The sequence below is a fragment of the Hetaerina americana genome, unplaced genomic scaffold (assembly GCF_022747635.1).
Source record: "Hetaerina americana unplaced genomic scaffold, ioHetAmer1.1.p SCAF_19, whole genome shotgun sequence".
Lineage (NCBI taxonomy): Eukaryota > Metazoa > Arthropoda > Insecta > Odonata > Calopterygidae > Hetaerina > Hetaerina americana.
Window position 1 is genome coordinate 4,060,625 of NW_027286752.1, and position 19,883 is coordinate 4,080,507.

General features: G+C 43.5%; 1 protein-coding gene across 1 annotated transcript in view; it reads left to right on the plus strand.

The window, feature by feature from the left end:
* Positions 1-1,321: 1,321 nt before the first annotated feature.
* Positions 1,322-19,883, plus strand: part of byn (T-domain transcriptional activator brachyenteron) — a 103,663-nt gene continuing 85,101 nt past the window's right edge. Inside the window, exon 1 of the mRNA XM_071584432.1 lies at positions 1,322-1,569. Coding sequence (XP_071440533.1) covers positions 1,322-1,569 — 248 coding nt within the window. The remainder of the gene's footprint in view (positions 1,570-19,883) is intronic.

A 19,883-nucleotide genomic window follows, 5' to 3' on the forward strand; every position in this document is an offset into this window, starting at 1 on the left:
GATACGTGTACAAATAGGGAAAAAATTTAATAAAGTACCCGCCTTCCTCGGCAGGGTCTGCTCGAAAAAAACATTGAAATGGAGACGCCCCTGCCCCTCCCATTTCCACCCCCCCACTTTCCTCTCTCTCCCCCCCCCTCTCCAGCCCCTCCGCCCCGCTGTGCGCTCCTGGTTTGTTTTCCGCTCGGACCCCATCAAACCCTTCCTGGAACATGTCTCTCGCACCGGTACCGCCCACTGCGAGGCAGAAAATATGCGTGGGCGACGCGAGGGGTGGGACGTGGAGGGGGGGTTAAAAGGGGGCGGAGTGTCAGCGGGGGGTTGGGAGGGAGCGTGGAGTACCTCCCCCACACATTCTAGGCCAATGGGAAGCGGCGGTGGGACACGCGGTTGCTGCCCGTCGGCCAATGGCAGGAGAGGACCCCTTCAGTCCTTTGCGGGGCGGGGGTAAGCGTGCCCGGTTATACCTGTCGGGTAGGGTGCTGGGCCGTGGGGGGAGGGGTCAGAGTCAAAAGGGCCGCGGGAGGAAGGGGAGAGGTGGGAGGAGTGTCGGGCGACCAGAGGAAACTTCCATCGCAGAGGCAGGCAGATCAGTGGCGTAGGAGTCGATTTGGACGAGGCGAGGCCGGGTCGCTGCTGCTCTTGCACTTTCCAACCCTGTCGTCCTTCGCCCTCTCTCGCACGGGAAGAGGGGTGCTGCTGCGCGCATACCTCACTCCTGGAGGACCACCCAACGTTTGGTCTCCACCATCAACCTCCAACAGTCTGTGGAAGCGCGTGACTAAGTGTTCCGATCAACCGAGCCTGTTTACTGAGGTGGACCGCGTTGTTTCGCATTTCCGAGCCCCGTTGGAAGAACTCTGGATAAAAACTCCGAACGGCATTTCAAGCTGAGATAAGCAGCAATACGTATTTGAATCAGTTTTCCGTCCCGTAAATCGGAAGGAATGGCAGTATCCTGAAAAGGACCCAGAGGTATCACTCCTGCTCTTCGTCGCAGTTTTGTGTTCTGTTTCTTGGATCTGTGAGTCCCGTTCCATTTGATGCGTGTGCCCGACAAGAGAACGAGCATGTGGCGGCAGTATTCTGCGGTATAATCCGTATTAGTCTACGCGCCCTCAAGAGCAGGAAGGAGAAACGCTTTTGTATCATTGTTCCCCCAAGGACGCCAGACTCGGGGGTGCATCGAGCGGCCGTCGAAGGACGCGGCTGGCGCGGGAAGAAGGAGGGGACTCCAGCGAGCGCACTTGGGACTCCGTCGGTCAACCGAGCCGCCACCATTGTGCGAAAGTGGGTGAACTCTCCGTCTTCGGCGGCCGGAATGGCTCAGTCTCACATACTGTCGGCGGTGGAGACGGAGCTGGGCGTGGGCGCCGGGGGCCTGCGGGGCAGCGGGCCCAAGGGAGGCGGCGGCGGGGGCCATGGCGGCGGTGGGGGCGGCGGGTGCGGGGCCGCGGGCGGCGGCGACGACGTCTCCGAGAGAGACCTAGAGGTATCCCTGGACGACCGGGAGCTGTGGACCAAGTTCCAGACCCTCACGAATGAGATGATTGTCACGAAGAACGGGAGGTGAGTGGGCAATCGGGGGAATGCATCCACTTTACCTACCGCCACGAAGGCGCATGGCTGGGGGTGAGGGGGGTTAAGTCACCAACACTTGAAAATAATGGTGATTGGTGGCATGCGGGAAGTTCAAATTGGTGTACGTTATTTCCAACTGATGTGTTCAGGAATTGTATATGTGGGGAATAATTTCCTTCATCGAATGGTTCTGCAGTCAATTTTCCTTGCTTTCTCGCTTTGGTCTCGACTGGCATGTAATACGCTAGGATTAATCCTTGATTTTTTTGTATTTATCTACAAGTTTGTCGAGCGTGGAGAATTCGTTCTCCCATTTGATCCCAACACAGTCTAGCCATTAATAATGTGATGTTCTTGTCTGTTCATAACGATTTTCATCAAATTTAATTTATCTGGGCCCTGTCTAATTCGGGACTCAAGTCCTCTACTTGATCCTAAACTACGTGTATTCAATGTGAGGTAAAACTAAAGTGAAAAAACACTCCTTGATTTTACACCCGTAAAATTCACCTATTCTTTTGACGATCTATGGATTGATCCAGTCAGAGGGGTTTTACCTATCAATTGGTCGTAGATACTACATATGATATCATTTCTTGCTGCTCTAATACACGTTTTAATTGTATATGTACTACTCTGTTTTGTGTATGTACTGCCCATCGTGCGTAATCCAAATTGAGTAGTTTTAGGCGTGATGTAGTGGAATTCAAAAATGAAATATAGAAAAGATGGTAACAATTTTCCACTAGATAAAGAGTTTGTGCTTGGGAATTGCGTTGGCTATCTTGTACGAAGTGTTATTAATGAAGGAGATTTTGCACCATTTTCGGGTATCGGTGGCCGGTTACGTGGTTAACTTTTTGGCGAGCTTGGTCTTTTTCTTTCGGAGCAGAGAGTTGATCAGATCCTCGGTATAGCCATTGTCTGCGGCGATGCTTTTGATTGTTTTGAGTTTACGGCCATAGTTTGTTTTAGGCAAATGGAAATTAATAATAAGTTTATTTATCATAGGGTGGAAGCTGGCAAATGTCTGGGAAATATGATGACAAGAATCTGAGGGAGTCTGTATTGAGAGTTTCCTTCCTATGCTTTTATCTAGTGTAAAATTGGTATTGTTTTTTCTTTATTGTGGGTAATCCATTTTCTTAGTGTTCTCCTTTGATTTCTATTTTATCACGTTGGGTGAAGTCGAAATGTATTCCTTTAAATTTAATTAATATTCATAGCTTCCTAAAAATAATAGCAATATCAACATCTATATGGTAACATCTAACCCAGATAGGTTTCGTGGCTGGGGGCAATTTCATGACAGGCATTTAGCATCAAAATTCAATGTTTCTTAAATTTTCATTTCTAATGGAGAAGGTAAATATTTTGAATTATGAAAATACAGTTATTAGCAGCCTAAATGCACTGCAGTTTCGATATAAGTTGAAAATACTTCTCGACACATGCGAGAGTAGCTGCTAGTGACGATCATAATCAAATTATAATTGGATAAAATACACACCAAACTAATAATCAACGGATAGTAGCTCTTCTTAACTACATAGATATTCATTTAAACCACGACCGGTTTCTACTGCATCAGCTTTCGGTGAAAACTGCTGTAATGTGCCATGTTGTATTTCGTTGTATTTAACATTTCCTTCTCTATCCTCTGCTAGCCCTTCCCCTCGATCTTTCCTTCTTCTGTCTGTCAAGCCACATCTCTCTCCCTACAACTTTTTGTCCCATTTCCTCCCCGGTTAAAATTGGTATATAGCTCGGCACATGACTGCAGTTTTCAGCTAAAGATGATGGAGTTCATCGAAACCAGTCGCGATTTAAATAAATATCAAGTGGAAAATTGCTACTATTTATTCATTACTACATTTAAACGGTCCCATTGGCAGCGGGGTAACGTCCTCATCTGCCAACCGAGAGGTCGTGGGTTCGCTTACCGCCTATGTGGTAGTAATTGTCAAATTGTTACATGAATGTTCAAAGCCCGATGTAAAGGTCGAGGTGCTGTTTTCGGATTAATGCAAAATAAATAAATTCATAAATTATTATGTTCAAATTCCTCAACATCACGCCTGAAATAACGCAATTTACACGCAAAACTACTTCTAAAAAACTTCGCATGACGCCGTTGTCGGCAGTTACCAAATTTACATTAGGTATCGCTCGTGCAAAATTTAATATTTAAAGCGTATACTTCTAGTTAATCTCTCAATATTTACTGCAGCATCACCTCAGGGCTGCGCCAATGTACTGAATTCAAATGTAAAATGCTAATCATAGGTCTTCATCGAAAATATGATGCTTGTGGGTATGATTCTTACTAGGAGACTTATTGTGATTAAACATATGTATACCACGTGCTAACTGGAATGTTATGATTTCAGAATTAGATCAAGAAAAGCGACGCGGTGGTTAATGGTGAGAGGAAAAATGTTATATCGACTAATGTGCATAGTTTGTTAGAAGAAATAATTCGAGGATCACCCGATGGCCGAAGATTAAATTACATATGCAATGTATCTGTTACGCAAATTCTTAAGGGATGAACGTTTATTGCATATTATTGTGAGTTATTATAAATACAATGCTAGGGAGATAAATTGTAGAACTGACAGACTTCAAAGGCTCACTTTTTTCTACTAACAATTTGGTATCAGTATAGTTATCATAAAACTCCCCTGAATATATTCTTTAGACAAGGTAGCCAATAGTATTGTGTCCAATTCCAAACACAACGATTTGCATTATGAACACTGTCCTCTGTTCGTTTCGCGCGCATAAAGAAAAGCTGGAACCGTTACAAATTTTAAGGTAGGTATCGGTGGCAGTTGTGCACATTTTTTTGCGTTAGGTATTTTGTATCTCGGTTCGTACCTAACATTTGAGAAATGTTGGATGGAAGTTGTGCTCGCTTGGCGTAGGATTCACCTCTGCCACATTCCTTACGGTAGCTCACATCCCCGTAGGATGACGACAACGTGCTCCTTGGTGCGTTGGCAAGTATTGGGGGTTTAACGATTCGAACCAATGAGGCGCAAAGCGGAGATATACGGATATGCGAACGACATCCCCGGCCGATGCTGGGTTCGTGTCTGCAGTTCTCAAAGCCTCAAAGCAGTAGGCGATGTGTAAGGATAACAGGAGATAGTGCGCAGATTACAGGAAAACAACTGTGAAAGTTTATGGTGCGTCGGAAGCCGTAAGAGTTGTTCTCTGCTGACGAAAAGACATATTTTGAAAAATATGCATTTTATGCAGGCAGATCAATTCCTCTTGCAGCGTGTGTAGGGTACAGTTACAAATCTCTTGTCTTAAATTCACATCACAGATCTCTACATCTACATAATACCTCGCAAGCCGCCGCGGGGGCGTGTGGTATTAGGTCACCACACGTGAAGCAGAATAAAACCACATGCAAATTTAAATCCCGACACTTCTACACAAATGTTAGTTTTATCATGCAATCGATACAGTTTAATCATACGAAAGTACTTACATACAACAATATTCTGTAAAAGGATTCGTATATTCAATCCATGCTGTAGAACTGTTAAAAATATGGGTCTATGAAACAAAAAGAATAGCATGCAGGCTATCGACAAATATAGACGCTACCAATTCTAATTATTTCCTGCGCGATTGGTCTTATCTATTTTGATCTCTAAGGGTTCGAGGGAAAAACGACATTTTTAATCCATCCGTTCTACATTTAAACTCCCCATTTTTACGTTGGTGACCTGATCTACCATAGTAAGTCTGGCCCGTATAAGTGTTATAAGACTTTTCCGTTGCACAAATAGATAGAATATATAATACAATTGCTGAAGTGGAGGCAGAGTCAAGAAACCGACAGAATTTACGAATATGATAGGGAACAACGTTTTTCTCTAAGTTTATAAACGTACTTATTAAGGTATGCCTAATAGACGTGTGCTGGCGTAATCATTGTTATTTTATTTTTTATTTTATTTATTTATTCAGTATTAGTCGGAAAACAGCACACTTTGGCCTTTACATCGAACTATTAACAACGATAACAAATTTACAAACACCCAAGCCCTAGATGGAGGGGAACTCACCCAGGCAGGAATCGAACCCGCGACCCTTGGAATGGCAGACGAGGACGTTACCCCGCCGCCACCGGGGTCGGCTGAGATCACAATCGATTTATCAACGTTATGTAATTAATTGCAATGAACCGTTTCTCTCGTGAAGAGTTCTATACGTTTTCATCGTTATTATCATAATGCATATTTTAAAATTAGATTTATATTATTTATTCCCTAACCAGTTACACGATTGCCACGTGTCACTTTTTACTTCCTTTCGATCTTCTCATTATGGAGTCAAAGTGTATTAATGAGCTTCTTTGAATTAAAGTTAAAGGTGCCACCGAAGAAGCATTGTTGGATGTTCGTTTCACAGTCGCTCGAAGACCAAGTATCCTAATGGATCTCGAATATGAACAGCAATATCTTCCAATTTAATCATTCCTCGAAATTTCCACACTCCTGTTTTGTTGGCAACGCGGTTAGCAATAGAAGACATGTTTCCCCTGACATACTTCTTTTACTAACCGTTTCGCCAGAACGTGTTTAAGCCAATGAATTGAGGAAACCATATTTATACCATTGCATATATGTATTTGCTGTCATGGCATAGCATGAAATAATAGAGAGAGCGGTAATGAGGGTATTAGTGAAATCATTACAACATTTGTGAGAATAAAAACTATAAACAAAAGGAATGATAGAAAAAATGTCAAAGATAAGTACTTATGGAGGGAATTTTCATTAATTTCAGCAGAAATTAGTTTAAATTGTTAAAATTCACGATGAAAACTGAGACACAAACAGCGTACGTGAAAGCTGCTTTATATTTTGCCTGTTTTTGGGCAAGTTGAACAAAGGCACAAGGGCAGTGAACAAGAGTCAAACTTAACTCCAAAATTCCACTGGGAACACACAATAGAAGAGGCTTGTTCTCACGCCACGGCTTGTATGTAAATAAATAGTATTGGAAAGCGAGGATTGTGTTCTATTTTTCACTCCTTGTCCCAATTAGAATTAACGGCTAATCATTGTACTCCTGTACTGTCTGTCTGCCCGGAAAGGAGCCATTAAGGAAAAATTAGGTAAACTTAAAAAATCCACCACAGGCTTAAAAAAAAAGTACCTCAACGTAAAGAAAGATTGATAGGGTCGTAACAAAAACTAGGATGGGTACTCCGCCCGGTTTCTTTGTGAACAATAGAGTCCATTTGTAAGACTTCAATGGAGATAAGTATAGGGTGCGCGAGTTTTTTTCAGATACCGATGGCATCGTCACCTGCGCCCAACTTTTCACCATAAGATTAGACCACCCGGATAAAAAAGGGGACATAATAAATTCAGAATCAACTTATTTGAAAGTATCCTTCAGATGCGATGAAAATAAAACCAAGGCTAAGCACCCCTGGAATCATTACTGTAGAACATTGTTGTTAACTTCCGTTCCTTTTAGGATACATCTCATTTTTTTAAGTGCATAATAACATAAATACATAATTAAAAATATGATCCTTTTATCCTCACCCCCCCCCCCCGGGCGCTTGTAAGTTATGACGAATATAAAGATGTAACCGCGGATAGCGAAGTGGCAGCATTAGGGCTACATCACTTACGAGATGCCCACTACTTGTCTCCTACCTGCTTGGTTTGCCTGCTCTCTTCCGATGTCGACTGCATAAGCCATCTCTCTTAGTAATTTAGAATCTACACCTCCGCCCTTGAGCGTCTTTTTACCGTTTCCTTAATACCGTTTCCGTAATAAAGAGGTAATTACCTTCACCGTTCCGATACTAAGTACTTCTAGCTATCTCCACATCGTCCATTCGTCCTCCGCTTTCTATAATTTCTGAAAACTTCATCCGTCAATAGAATTTCGGTAGAAATCCATTAGATTAATTTCTTACTAAATCCCGAATGCAGAGGTCAATTGTTTTCTGCAACTGGTATATCTCGGCTCCCCCTTTTTAATGATATTAATAAATATTCTTAAACTTGAATGGACGTTGCCAGCAGAACGCAAGATGTGGATGGCGACCAGTGGTGAACATATGCGTATGTTCTTTTTTTATTGGTACCATTAGCTGACAAACCCAATTTTTCGGGCGATTAAATCGAGAGCCGGCTAATTTGTCATTCCGCCCCGCGAGCACGATAAGCGTCACGCACGCTTGGTAATTATTGAAACGGTCGATTTCGTGCCTCGGGAGGTTCTTTCGCCGGCGCGGTCGGGGTTTGGACCCCCACACCTTCCGCGCCGGCCGCAGGGGACTCCCCACGGGCGGCGTGTGGGTGGAGGGAGGGGGAGACTGCGTGAAATCACGCACTCAGGGTACCGAATCAGTCCCTTTCCCCATCGTCACCCTGATAAATCTCTTTTATGTAAAGTCACGCAGCATGGAATTGGCTTCGACTGTCCCGAGGGATAAATTACTAGAAGGCAGAGCTCCGCGACCAAGTGCGTACCAGGTGATGGACCGTACTGTCCATTCGGATCAAGAAACCCTGGTTTAATAATTAGCTGCCGATGAACTGCAATGATCGGAACGATGGTCACATTTCATGTTAACTTTAAAAAAGGTCACGTGTTTTTTGTTGTTTTGGACCCGGCTTCATGAAATTTTATTGTTGAATGATCGCAAACTATCTTTTGTTATTAGACTTACTTTTGTCGTAAATCCTTCCAGTTCAAGATGCACAGGCGGTAGATACCCGATAGTAGTGCACATGACATGTAACCGGTGATAAAATAAATAAAGTTTAAAAAATTATCAGTATGATCTTAATCAGTTTCCCCATTTTGTCATTTTTATGGAGAAACAGATGCAATTAAATTATTTTGTTTGCTTTCGTGAAGAATTTAATCACCCATCGAACTATCCCCACGCCGTAAGTTCTAGATGTTAACTACAATTGACACATATAAATAGGTGTCTATTCTCTCTGCCGTTTAATTAAACGAGGATTAACTGTTATTTGAGTCAATGAGTTGCCTCTCTATATTTTTGGCGAGTTTGGCGAGCGATTTCGCCATGGAAACTGATATCTGACTGGATATAAATCGTAATTGTATAAGCCCCTAACCAATGTGGTGTTGTGTGATCCATGCGATGAATAATATTCGCTTGTAATCTTCAAAATCCCATCAGGTTTCCTTCTATCATCTATTCTGAATATGGTAAGAAGTATATTTTTATTTATATGACTTGATTCACTTCTGGTATTGTTTGAATTTAAATTTTGGGTTCGAAGTTCACGTATACGTTCTTGTATTGTGAAATTGATTATTTATATAGTTAAAGTATACTTTTCAATTTTCCACTCATTGTATACAAATCTACATCCACAAATATTGTTGACTAGGTTTTTAACATCGAAAAATTCGACAATAACATTCTGGCTTACCATACTAACTATGCGAATACAGTCTACGGTATCTGGGTAAATTTGGTGGAAATCCATTTTCATGCGTAAAAGATACTTCGTAATTTTCTATTAAAATGTTTGCATTGAAATCACCAAGCATCTTTCAATAGCTATGGAATTCCACAAAATCAATCCAGATGGCGCAGGCTATATTGAATATTTTATGTTTAGTTCTGCGTTAGAAATTGCAGTGTTCGTTTTTTATGAGGCATTTTCACATCTTTGAGTTGGAAGTACCAGTGCCATGTGCCAGGGAAACGTATTTCAAAATCTCTGCGCATACCAAATGCATCAGCGGTTGAAGGAGTTTTGACCGTCGCCCGACGGGGAGCCACAGTCGCCACGAGGGCATTCGGAAGGCTTCCACCCACGGCAGCAGTGGCCTAGCGACCCGACTTCGCCTTCTCTCCTTAGAGAGCCTCACGGCGTGCGTGTAGTTGTCACTTCCTCGAGGAAGTGTTTCGCAAGCACTCATTCCATCTCTCGCTTGCCCCCCCCCCCTTATAAAGCTTGCCAATCCACGGCTATTGGCGACTCTCAACCATTGTTTCGACTGAAATCCAACTCGTAGAAGAACTTACTTGTTCCGGTTTCATACTTGCCTCGGTCGCGATTACCAAGGAAAACTGCTAGGGAGATGGGAGAGGAGAGACATTGAGCGAACTGTTCCGTGCCGAATCGAGAAATGAGGTGGCACGAAACGATATCGTGTGGGAGCGCTATTTTGTTATTTCCGTTCCGGCTACTTCGCCGTTCATCTACATTAGAATTTATATACAGAGCGATGGTTCAGTCATATGTACGTCGTTCAGTAAGTCGTAGGGAAAAATTAAACAACCACAAAATATTTTGGGTAGAATTTTTTTATTTGTCCACATATTCTCCTTTTGGCTCGCTACACGTTTCCCCAACGTTTCTAAGCTGTCCAAAAAGCAGGATTTATGAAGGCCCTCAATATAGACGCAACACGTGAATCGTTTTCTGCTGAACTATGTTTTTCAAGTATTGAAATTAAAAAAGTCACTGAGGGCCAAGTCTGGCGGATGTTTTCATGCGCTATTCGAACTTTTCGAATTTCATAATTTTCGTCAGCGGAACTGTGCACCCGTGCCTCGTCTTCATGGGAGAGAATTTTTGCTTTACCAAAATAAAGACGTTTTTCTTGATTTCTTCTCTCAACCGTTTGAATAACGACGCATATTACTCCACATTTATCGTTTGCGCTTTTTGCAAGTAATCGATTGAGATGATTCCGCGTGCATCACAAAACCGCGGATCACCACAACCTTATCGGTCGATTTCACCGTCTTCGCCTTCTTCGGAGCCTTTAGGAACTCTCTGTTCCGACTGTCCCTTTGTCTCTGGAGTGTAGAAGTGTATCCATGTTTCGTCTCAAGTTTGTATAGACGCAGAAACTCGTCAGGAAGCGGCAAGTCAGCCTCCGAATCGACTACACGTTTTCATTAATCCTCCATGGAGAGCAGACGTGGATCTCATCTTGCCGAGATTTTTTGTCCCCCAATTTTTCGGGAAAATTGAAAAGACTGTACCGTGTGATATGCCCTGTCGCCTCAACAAATTCATGAACTTTGATTCGTTGATCCTTTAAAAGCATATCTTGGATATCCTCAATAATTTCAGAGGATATCACTTCCTCTGAACGTTCCGAACGATATTCATCATTTGGATTGGATGTGCGGCCACGTTTACGAGTAATTCACACCAATGTAAACAATCGCAAACACTGGAACATATGAACTTATGCCAACTCCGCTTTCATCTTTTTCCGTGTTAAGCCTTTTTAATGTACGAGTAAGTGTTTAATCACCGCATGAGACTAATTTTTTTCCAATTTCTCTAAATAAACGTAAACAGTTTGTTGCTTCAATCGATTGTGAAAATGAGACCACGAGATGGATTTAGCTGAAACTTTAACAGCCGTTTAGTGAGATATTGGACTTTTTAATACTACGAGTGCCATGTCTTGGATTTCCTTAGAACTCATTGAAGGACCCACGTGTAAGAAATGTATTATGCTAATTTAAAGCAGATATCTTTGGTGTTGATGTTAAAAACGTATTACCAACTCCGCCTCTCTCCGGTCGAAGGAGGTTATGAATATAAAATTTGAGAGATAATGTTGAGACTGTCAGGTTTAAAATGTCCTTCTTGTCGGGAACGATAAGGAGTCAGAATAATTGTCGTCGAGGTCACCCAGGGCTTAATCGTCTAGATTATCTGTATCCTATACAACTCTCATTGTATCGCAACTCCCACCAGCAGCTTGCCTTGCGCACGGCGTCCTAGTCGAAATTTAGATAGAGTTTTTATCTCTCGATAACCTCGATTACTCGAAGTTTTGAAGTCGTGTGGAGTGAAATGCCAAGGGTGGGAGTAAGAAGCAATAAACCTTCTCTTCTCTCCATGTGGCTCCTGTATCTGCTCCTTTTTTTTCTTCTCTGTGGCACTATTTCAAACGAAGCGACATGAATGGCAATGAAATAAGCAATGTTTTAGGAAGCATATCAATCTTCTTCGTAAATATTTCCCTCGAGGGGGGAGACAAAATCACGAAATACATTTCGTTTCTGCTTCTAGGTGAAATCAAACACATTTGTGACTCAGTCTCGTTCCCCTCCCCCCCCCCCCAAGTGAAATAAACGCCATCATGAATTAATACTTCGTTTAACAACCCTCGTTCGGAGGCTAAGTAGTTACTGACACCCCTAATACCACATGTGGTGAACATGCGAAGTTAAATGTACCGTAAACTTTTCCTGAAATATAGTAAATAGAAATATTATCTTTTTCTATGATTGTTACTTCAAGTCCATGGATTAATTTCATTTGAAACTGACCACAGCAACCGCCTCTCCTTGTGACGCCTTTTAGCCTTCTGATGAACGATTTTACCATGTTTTCAAGGCTCATATCGCATTACTGTTCAATTTTGCCAGCATTAACCCATCAATTGATATCTGGAAATTTATTTTTTTAAACAGTCTAATGAAAAGCGAATTTTTGAAATTTCGAGAGTCCTCAGCTGTTGTGAGTAATACGCAACACCTTCTCCATTTCTTAATTGCCCCCTGGAAATCTCCTTGACTATTGGTGAAAGATACAACTGAACGCCTTGATAGTTATCTCCTTAGCAACTGGTTAAGCGTGGCTCACGGTTTGTTTGACCAGCTGCAATCCAGAAACATCGCTGCGTCTACCTCTATTTAGGTAGAATAAAAATATTAGATTACCATTTGAATTTTTAAGCGACTCTACACTATCCTGTTTCCTATAATCTATGCATGAAATGCCGCTTTTTTTAAATCGATTTTTAACATAGGTGCCTTGCTGTTTAATGTCTTCGACATCAAACAATTTTATACGTTTAATCCTCAAGGTTGCCTTAAATTAAATTTAAATATCCACTCGTTGGTAGCGAGGGGAAGAGCGCTACAAAGGCATACGTGTAAAACTGACTTTTTTATTGCTGGTCCACCGTCCGGACCATGGATTTAGTGCACCTTCCCCGCGGCCACGAACTTCACCGTGCCCTATTTATCATTCCGAATTAATTAATATTCATACCGATGTTTCTCACAAAGCGTTTTGTTTCCCCCGGAGTCGTCTTCTTCGAATTGTCGAGCTACTTGCTCTCATTTGTTTTTGAGTCCCCTTCGGTGGTGCTAACTGCTGTCGAACCGTTTACGGCACTGGGCCCGGAATCTTGGTCCATGGCCCCACCCCTCCCTCCTTCCTCTCTCCCTCGCCCCTCCCCTCGTATTCCCGGGAGAGAGCACATCCCTTTCCCCGAGAGAGCGACGCATTAAAAAAAATATATATCCTTTAATGAGCGTGTCCGACGGCGGCCGGCCGGGGTCGCCGTACGCGGGCGTCCGCCAATAAAAAAAATTACTGCTCCCTTTCATTAATCTGTATCTGGTTCGCATTAACTGGCGAGGGCACCTTACGTTAATACATGATAATCAAACCCATTGATTTTTAATTTAGTGTTATTTACTTTGCGTTCCGAGGGGAAAAATGGGATGTTTACACTCCGCGTGCACTTCGAACTCCGATCACCGGGATTTCAGCCACCTACATTCTCTATATGTACTCGTATTTCGAGGAAAAATTGAAGGTAATACTCTTACCCATTTAACTCCGACCACTGTCTGCTTGCTCGTTTTTCGTTAACAACCGAAGAGATGGAATAAGTGATCAAATTATTCTTCTCCCATCGTTTTTGTGTCCTTACGGAACCTCTGTGTAAATTGGTTAATCGCTTCACCCCATAAGGGTTTGTTTTATTAGGATAATTTCAGCTTTGATGATCCACCAAGGTTCTAAGCGTAACGGAGGGTAAATATCTTCCGGCGGCTTAAAGGGAAGGGGAAGACTAAGAAGGGAGAAAATGTTTTTTTTTTTAAGTGCTCCGTTTCTTAAACGGGGTTATATCTCCCCGAGGAGATCTGCACGCACGCACACAGATACCTACATCCCCTTCGCATTAAACAGGAGGCAGCGTAATAGCTCGTCCCGCGTAGAGAAGTAGTTTCAATCGCCCCCGAGATAACAGATTTTCTCCGCCGGCTGCGGAGGCGGTGGGGGAGCGATCATTGTCGGCGGCAGTGCCGGGTGTGGGGGCGGTAAGGGGGAACCAGCACGGCCCGCCCCGTTTCGGAATGCGACGGGTTATTCTCCCCGGGCGCTCGCCGGCGGTCGGGTAAGGAGGGGTTGGATATTTCGGGCGGGGTGCATTGGAGGTGGGAGGGGGTTGGGGCGGGGCGAGGATTGGGGGGAGGGTTGGGGGGTTAGGTGCCCTCTTATGTGTGGGAGGGCCCCCCTGAAAAAAAAGCCATCACCCCAAGAGCAAGGGGCGCTCAAAAGGGAAGGCGAGGGTTTTAAAAGTATTTCTTTCGGGCACTAAATGTCAAAGGTAGTCGTTTCCTATCCCGAGTGTAAAGTTGGATTTAATTGCTACCGGAGACGGTCTAATAAATTGTTTTCGTCCAGGGTAAGTACCTCATTCGAAGCATTTTAATTATTTTTTTTAAGTTTCGCGGGACATGCCTGCGTAACGTAGAGGGCAAAGAGATGGCATTCTTGATTGAAGCGTCAGCGCTAATGAACAGTCTCTCAAATTCAGCTTTAATTCTTGTCATATGATTCTCCTAATGCGCTTTTATTTTTTTTCATTTTTTCCGTGTGTCAAAATCTCTCAGCTCTATCCAAACTCGTTGGTAAAGGTACGTTTCCATGGTAACCGTCCAAGATGTTCTCTAATGGTTGGGTTCGAGATTAATGAAGTGCAGGTTCAATATTTTCTCTTGGGCAATGAAGAGTGTCCACGTTGAGCCTTGTTCGTAGTGTCAAGTGCGAACGACCTTAGCTGTCGCTAACCAGCATTAATAAGTGATAAGTGTCGAGTGCTTCGCAGCGCGCGTAGTGGCTCATTTTGTAGAAACAAATGAATCACGAGAGCGCACTTTTCGGGATGAGTTCAACTCCGACAAAAGCTTGCCTCCCTCTTCATTGCTCTTCTCCCCCCAATCACCTACTTTACATTCCAGACGTAACAGGGCACTTAGCCTTAAAGGCTAAGCCGTCCAAGCACTAACGTTGGATCACGAGGAATTGCAAGTTCTTCGCTGATATACAATAAACATCCATCACTAATATCTGCCGGCTCCAAGATGAAAACTTGGGTGGAAGACTTTATTGAAATGCTTCGTATTCAAATGTTGTCGTTTAAATCTCGAACAGCGTAGTTGCTTACGTTGATAAATATTCTGTTTTTTTTTCAGCTTGTCTGCGTATTCACAAACAAACGAGCAAATTTTAGGCCCCATAATCAGATTTTCTTTTTGGCTTGTTCATCAAAATTGGGACAAAAAGAACGCCGCCCAATCGCAGTGTGAAAAAGCATGTAGAATGACCGGAGGAAGCGAGTGAAATTGACGGAAATGATAGTTGTTGCTTCGACCGGCTTGCGGTGCCATGTTCGACGAAAAAAATGGAAATTCGTGAGAAAAACTTTCGCCACGCTTGGGCCACGTCCCATTTCCTCCCCATCTCTTTCAGTCAAACACGCAGTTAATATGAATTCCTGCATTGGCCTGATCGCGGTACCAGCAGAGTGGCCATTTTGTTTTGGTTGCTTTCCCTTACACGATACACGAGGTGAAGGGGAAATTCCTTTATCATTTCCGAGAATGATAAGAGGGAAAGGCGTAAATCATTCCTGTCCCTGAGGGGCTGGTTCTTTCCTGCCGACAGCTGAGGCCCACCTAACCTATCGCGCGCGGACGTATTGATGACAGCCACCCCGACCCTACACGCTTTCAGCCGTGGCCTACGGGTCGAAAGCAGTCGTCTGAAAACCCGTTTCCTCTTACACCGCGGCGAACACCGAACGGTCGCGCAACGATGCAACGTTTTCGGCCTCAAGTGAAGACGGTGGCATTCCACCTAACCATACCTCGAGAGCCTCCTCCTAGCCAAGGAGTGCGGTAGCAACTGTCAGGACCCTAGAAATGATGTCATGTTGTAATTATAACTCATTGCAGGCTATTACCGTACACCTTGGTAACAGGTGTATGGTATTAGGTACGAATATTCATGGGTTTATACCACCAGTAATAACCCAAGGGTTTGTTTGACGGGTGAGAGTAAAACTCGAAGAAGTCGGCGTGTGAAATTCACACCTCTAAGGTAGGGTAGTTGCTATACCCGTTCCGCTTCCAGCGGTTTCCGCATAGAAATTCGGTAGCCACGATAACTCGTGCTAGGTATAGGCTGTCCGAAACAGCCTTAAATGCATTGAATTACGCACCCGACGGTCACTAGCGGCACATCCAGCCAACTCCTTTTTCTAAACCCCACCCAATTGAACTTAATTGCTATTAGCAATCGTCAGAGGAACAAGTTAGGGTAGGTTTTCGATTAACCCTGGTATTACAGACAACTTTACTCGTTGTAGTTGTATTTAGGGGAGGCGACCGACAGCTGACTATGGCTTGCGCCATAGGGGATGGACAGGAAAGGATGAAGGGTGGAGAGAAACCCGGCGTCGGCATTAGCCTACTCTTTACGAAAGGCGCCAAGGGGGTTCGAAGCTTAACGTCCCATCCGATGGAGGGCGTACTCACTCAAAGTGCCCTCCACAAAGCACCTCAAGTAGAGATCGAGGTACCTCTGAAAATATTCAACACCTCCGGGATTTGAACCCGGGCCCTTTGGGTGGGATGGGTGGGAAGCCAGTACGTTAGCCCCCGCACCATCTCGATCCCCATAACTGTACTAGTTAGCCTTGTACTCGTTAGCTCTGAACTGTCATGACACAAAATATTCTTATACTCCATACTTTACATCACAACGACTAATTATTTAGCTATGCATATTTTATACCTTTCTTAATTGCAACCAAAATACGAATTCCTTCCCTTCCCATACCTCGCTTTGCCAGCTTTCTATGGAACATGCTGCGGCGAAATTACGTTCTACGTAAAGGGTAAGACATGGCGGATATCTGAATTTTTCACAGACTCTTAGTGTCACTAGTCAAGAGTTTTTCAATTTTGAATTTGAATTAGGTCAGAACTTTCATTGTCTTGAATGCAATTTTATTCATGGGATAAAGAAGATATGGAATGAAATTTCGCTTTGCTTTCCGTTAAGTCTATGTAAAACTTCGTTTCCTAATTGCTGCATTAACTTGTGCTACTCTTCTAGTGCGAATGACGGAGTTTACTGTCATTCATCAGTCTGAGATGCAAATAATAAACAGTAGTTCTGATCACTTGGTTCAGCCACTTGCGTTATAAAATTGGTGATATTAAGCGATATTTCAGATATTGGCGACTCCAATTGAGTTCGTAATGTAATTTTATATGTATTTTTATATGATTGAAATAATATTTTTGAAAGAGCCCTCAATATGATTTCATATACATGTATAAGTGCTGGTGATTGATTCAGATTTGAGGTCATGCATGCTCTGACATCTAAACCAAATAATTGCCGGAGCGGTAGTAATCCGTGTGGAGTTCCAGAAAACAAACTCTGGAAGTGAGAAATGAAGTGTGCCGAATTCCTACCCATGATCTTTCATCGGCAGCCCTTTCGCAATTGACAGCACGAGTTCACGACTTAGCAGCCAACGATAATTACTGGCGGAGACGGCTCTAGTCGGAGGGAAATAGAGACATTTGACCGATTCTGAGCTACTCCTTGCGATTCACGCGTCTGGGATCGTTTTGGGCTTTGGGATGAGAATGAAATCTTATAAAACGCAAAAAGATGATATTGTGGAGTGCGAGAAATGGGAAACTCGTCATTACATAGATAATAGAGTGGAATGAACTAATTGTAATCGAAACAAGTGAAGTATCTAAGCGTAACTTCTACCTTCGAAAAACTATGAGGGTCTGCTTCAAAATCGTGTTGGCTTCATAGCTAAGCTACGGAGTAAAGGAAAAAATGTCAATCCAAAAAGGTGAAGCCACATTTTGAAGATTCGGGAGATTTACGGGCTCAATAAGGGTAATAATTATTGTAGGGATTACATGAACTCCATAAAAATTCTCTTAGGTTTGAGAAAAATGGGCCCGAGAGGAAAGTACGTGAGTCGATGTTACTAGTGAGATAAGGGTCCCTTCTAATGCGAAGACAGCTCTGGAGACAGGGTTCTCCTACGTGAGACAGAGGGCAGTACAAGGGCCTCACATCGGCAGACCAGACAACGCCAGTCATAAAATAAGAGGAATAGATTTGGACACGGACAGATACAGTTGCTCTTAATTCTTTCGAACATTACGAAGTCACAAAAATAAAAAGGTTAAGCAAATGCCCCAATATTTTGATTCCATTTGTAGCGGGCCAGTCCTAATACGAACGCGTCAACTTACAGGCAACGAAGTAACAATCTCGAAGTTTTCTCGGCACCGTATGCCACACGCTCCCTGTAATGCATGGTCTGACGTTTGTGCATTCATATTTATGCAAAAACGTTTTCCAGGGAGCGTATTAAGTTTAATAGAAGAGGACGAACAACACTTTTCCACGACGAAAGAATTTGCCCATTCATTTTCGTTACTTTAACATTTGTTGCGTTTAGTGAAATTTCGCTTCGAGATCCAATAGGTCCGTTTATATCCCCATTGTTTACAAATTAAATGTACAAACATGCGAACAGGAAGGGTTGCTTAGGGACTTGAGGGTATCAAAATGTTCGGCAGGCCCCGCCATAAAACAAAGGGGCGCGCGGGGGAGGGGGGGGGTTGGGTTGCGGCGGGAAGATGGGAGGACGACCTGAGGAGCGTAGGCCTCCTTTTTATAACGAGGAGAGGGCGGGGGGCACGCGGGCGACTTATCCCAAGGGGCGGGTCGGAGGGGAGTGGGGGCGAATGTGCAACATTGTGCGGTTAGTTAGGTGTATCCCGAAACTGGTGTTCTTCCCCCGAGGCACCAGGATCCCGCTCACACACGCATACACTCACCCCACCCCCCGCCCAGCCCCCATCTCGCGGCTGTTGCAAGAGGAGGGCAGAGTGGCCGGCATGGTGGCGGCGGGCGGGCACTTGAGAGGCAGCGGTGTGCCAATGAGGAGGGGAGACACGAACGGGGGGAGAGAGAGGTGGGCAAAGGGGCGAGGCATTCCTCGTGGCCGCACATCAGAAGGGCTCCTTGGGACGATGCCGATAACACACCCCGTGTTCATTGCTTCCCTAGTACTCACCTGCTAGGATAGTGCCAAACGATCCTTGAGAATTAACTAGTGTGACAATATACTAGTATGTAGTGGTAATGTACTAAGATTGGAGATTACTTAACCCATGTACGAGGGGGTTTCGTAAAATTGAAATTATTAATAAAAAAATAACCGTAATAGAAACAATTTTTACCTGTTATTCTTAAGCCTTCTCTGCATAGGCCACATCCAGAGTTATACATTTCTCCCAGCATTTCTCGAAGGCCGTCATTGTAGAACAGCAGATTGCGTCGAAAACCATTGTTCCACCTCTTAAATGACATAATTTTTGTTGCCATATGATGGGATATCATCTCCATAAACATCCATCATTGCATCGTGACATAAATTTTTATTATATACATAATATATTATTATATATATATATATATATATATATATATATATATATATATATATAATAGATTGGAGGGAAAGGAGGCTAATCCGCAACCTGTACATGTCTCAGACTGCTCAGGTGCGAGTGGGGAACGGGGAGTCCGGATGGGCAGTGTTAGGAAGAGGTGTAAGGCAGGGTTCCCCATTATCACCGTTGCTGCTCAACCTGTGTGCAGAGGAAATGATTAAAGATGCATGGGAAGAACTGGAGGTAGCAATGAAAGTGGGCGGGGAATTCGGAAAATCAATTAGGTTTGCTGATGACCAAACTTTAGTTTGTCAGTCAGCCAAGGGGTTGCAAGAATTGCTGAGTGAATTAAAAATTCAGTGCAACAGGTATAGGATGAGAATCAATATTAATTAAACAAAGGTTATGCGATTTTCTAGAAAGAAAAAGGCTAAGCTAAACATTAAAATAGGAGGGCAAAAACTAGAGGAGGTAGAACGGTTTACGTATCTCGGTAGTGTTTTGGACCAACACGGTCAAAGAAGTAGGGACCTAAGGAGAAGAATTGCGCTAGGCAAATAGGATTTTACAAGGAGAAGGAGTTGACGAGAGGGACGTTGAGCAAGGATATTAAGAAAAGACTCGTAAAAACTTTGATATGGAGCGTAGCTATGTACGGCGCGGAAACCTGGTCATTGAAGCAGGAGGATGGACGTAGACTGGAGGCTTT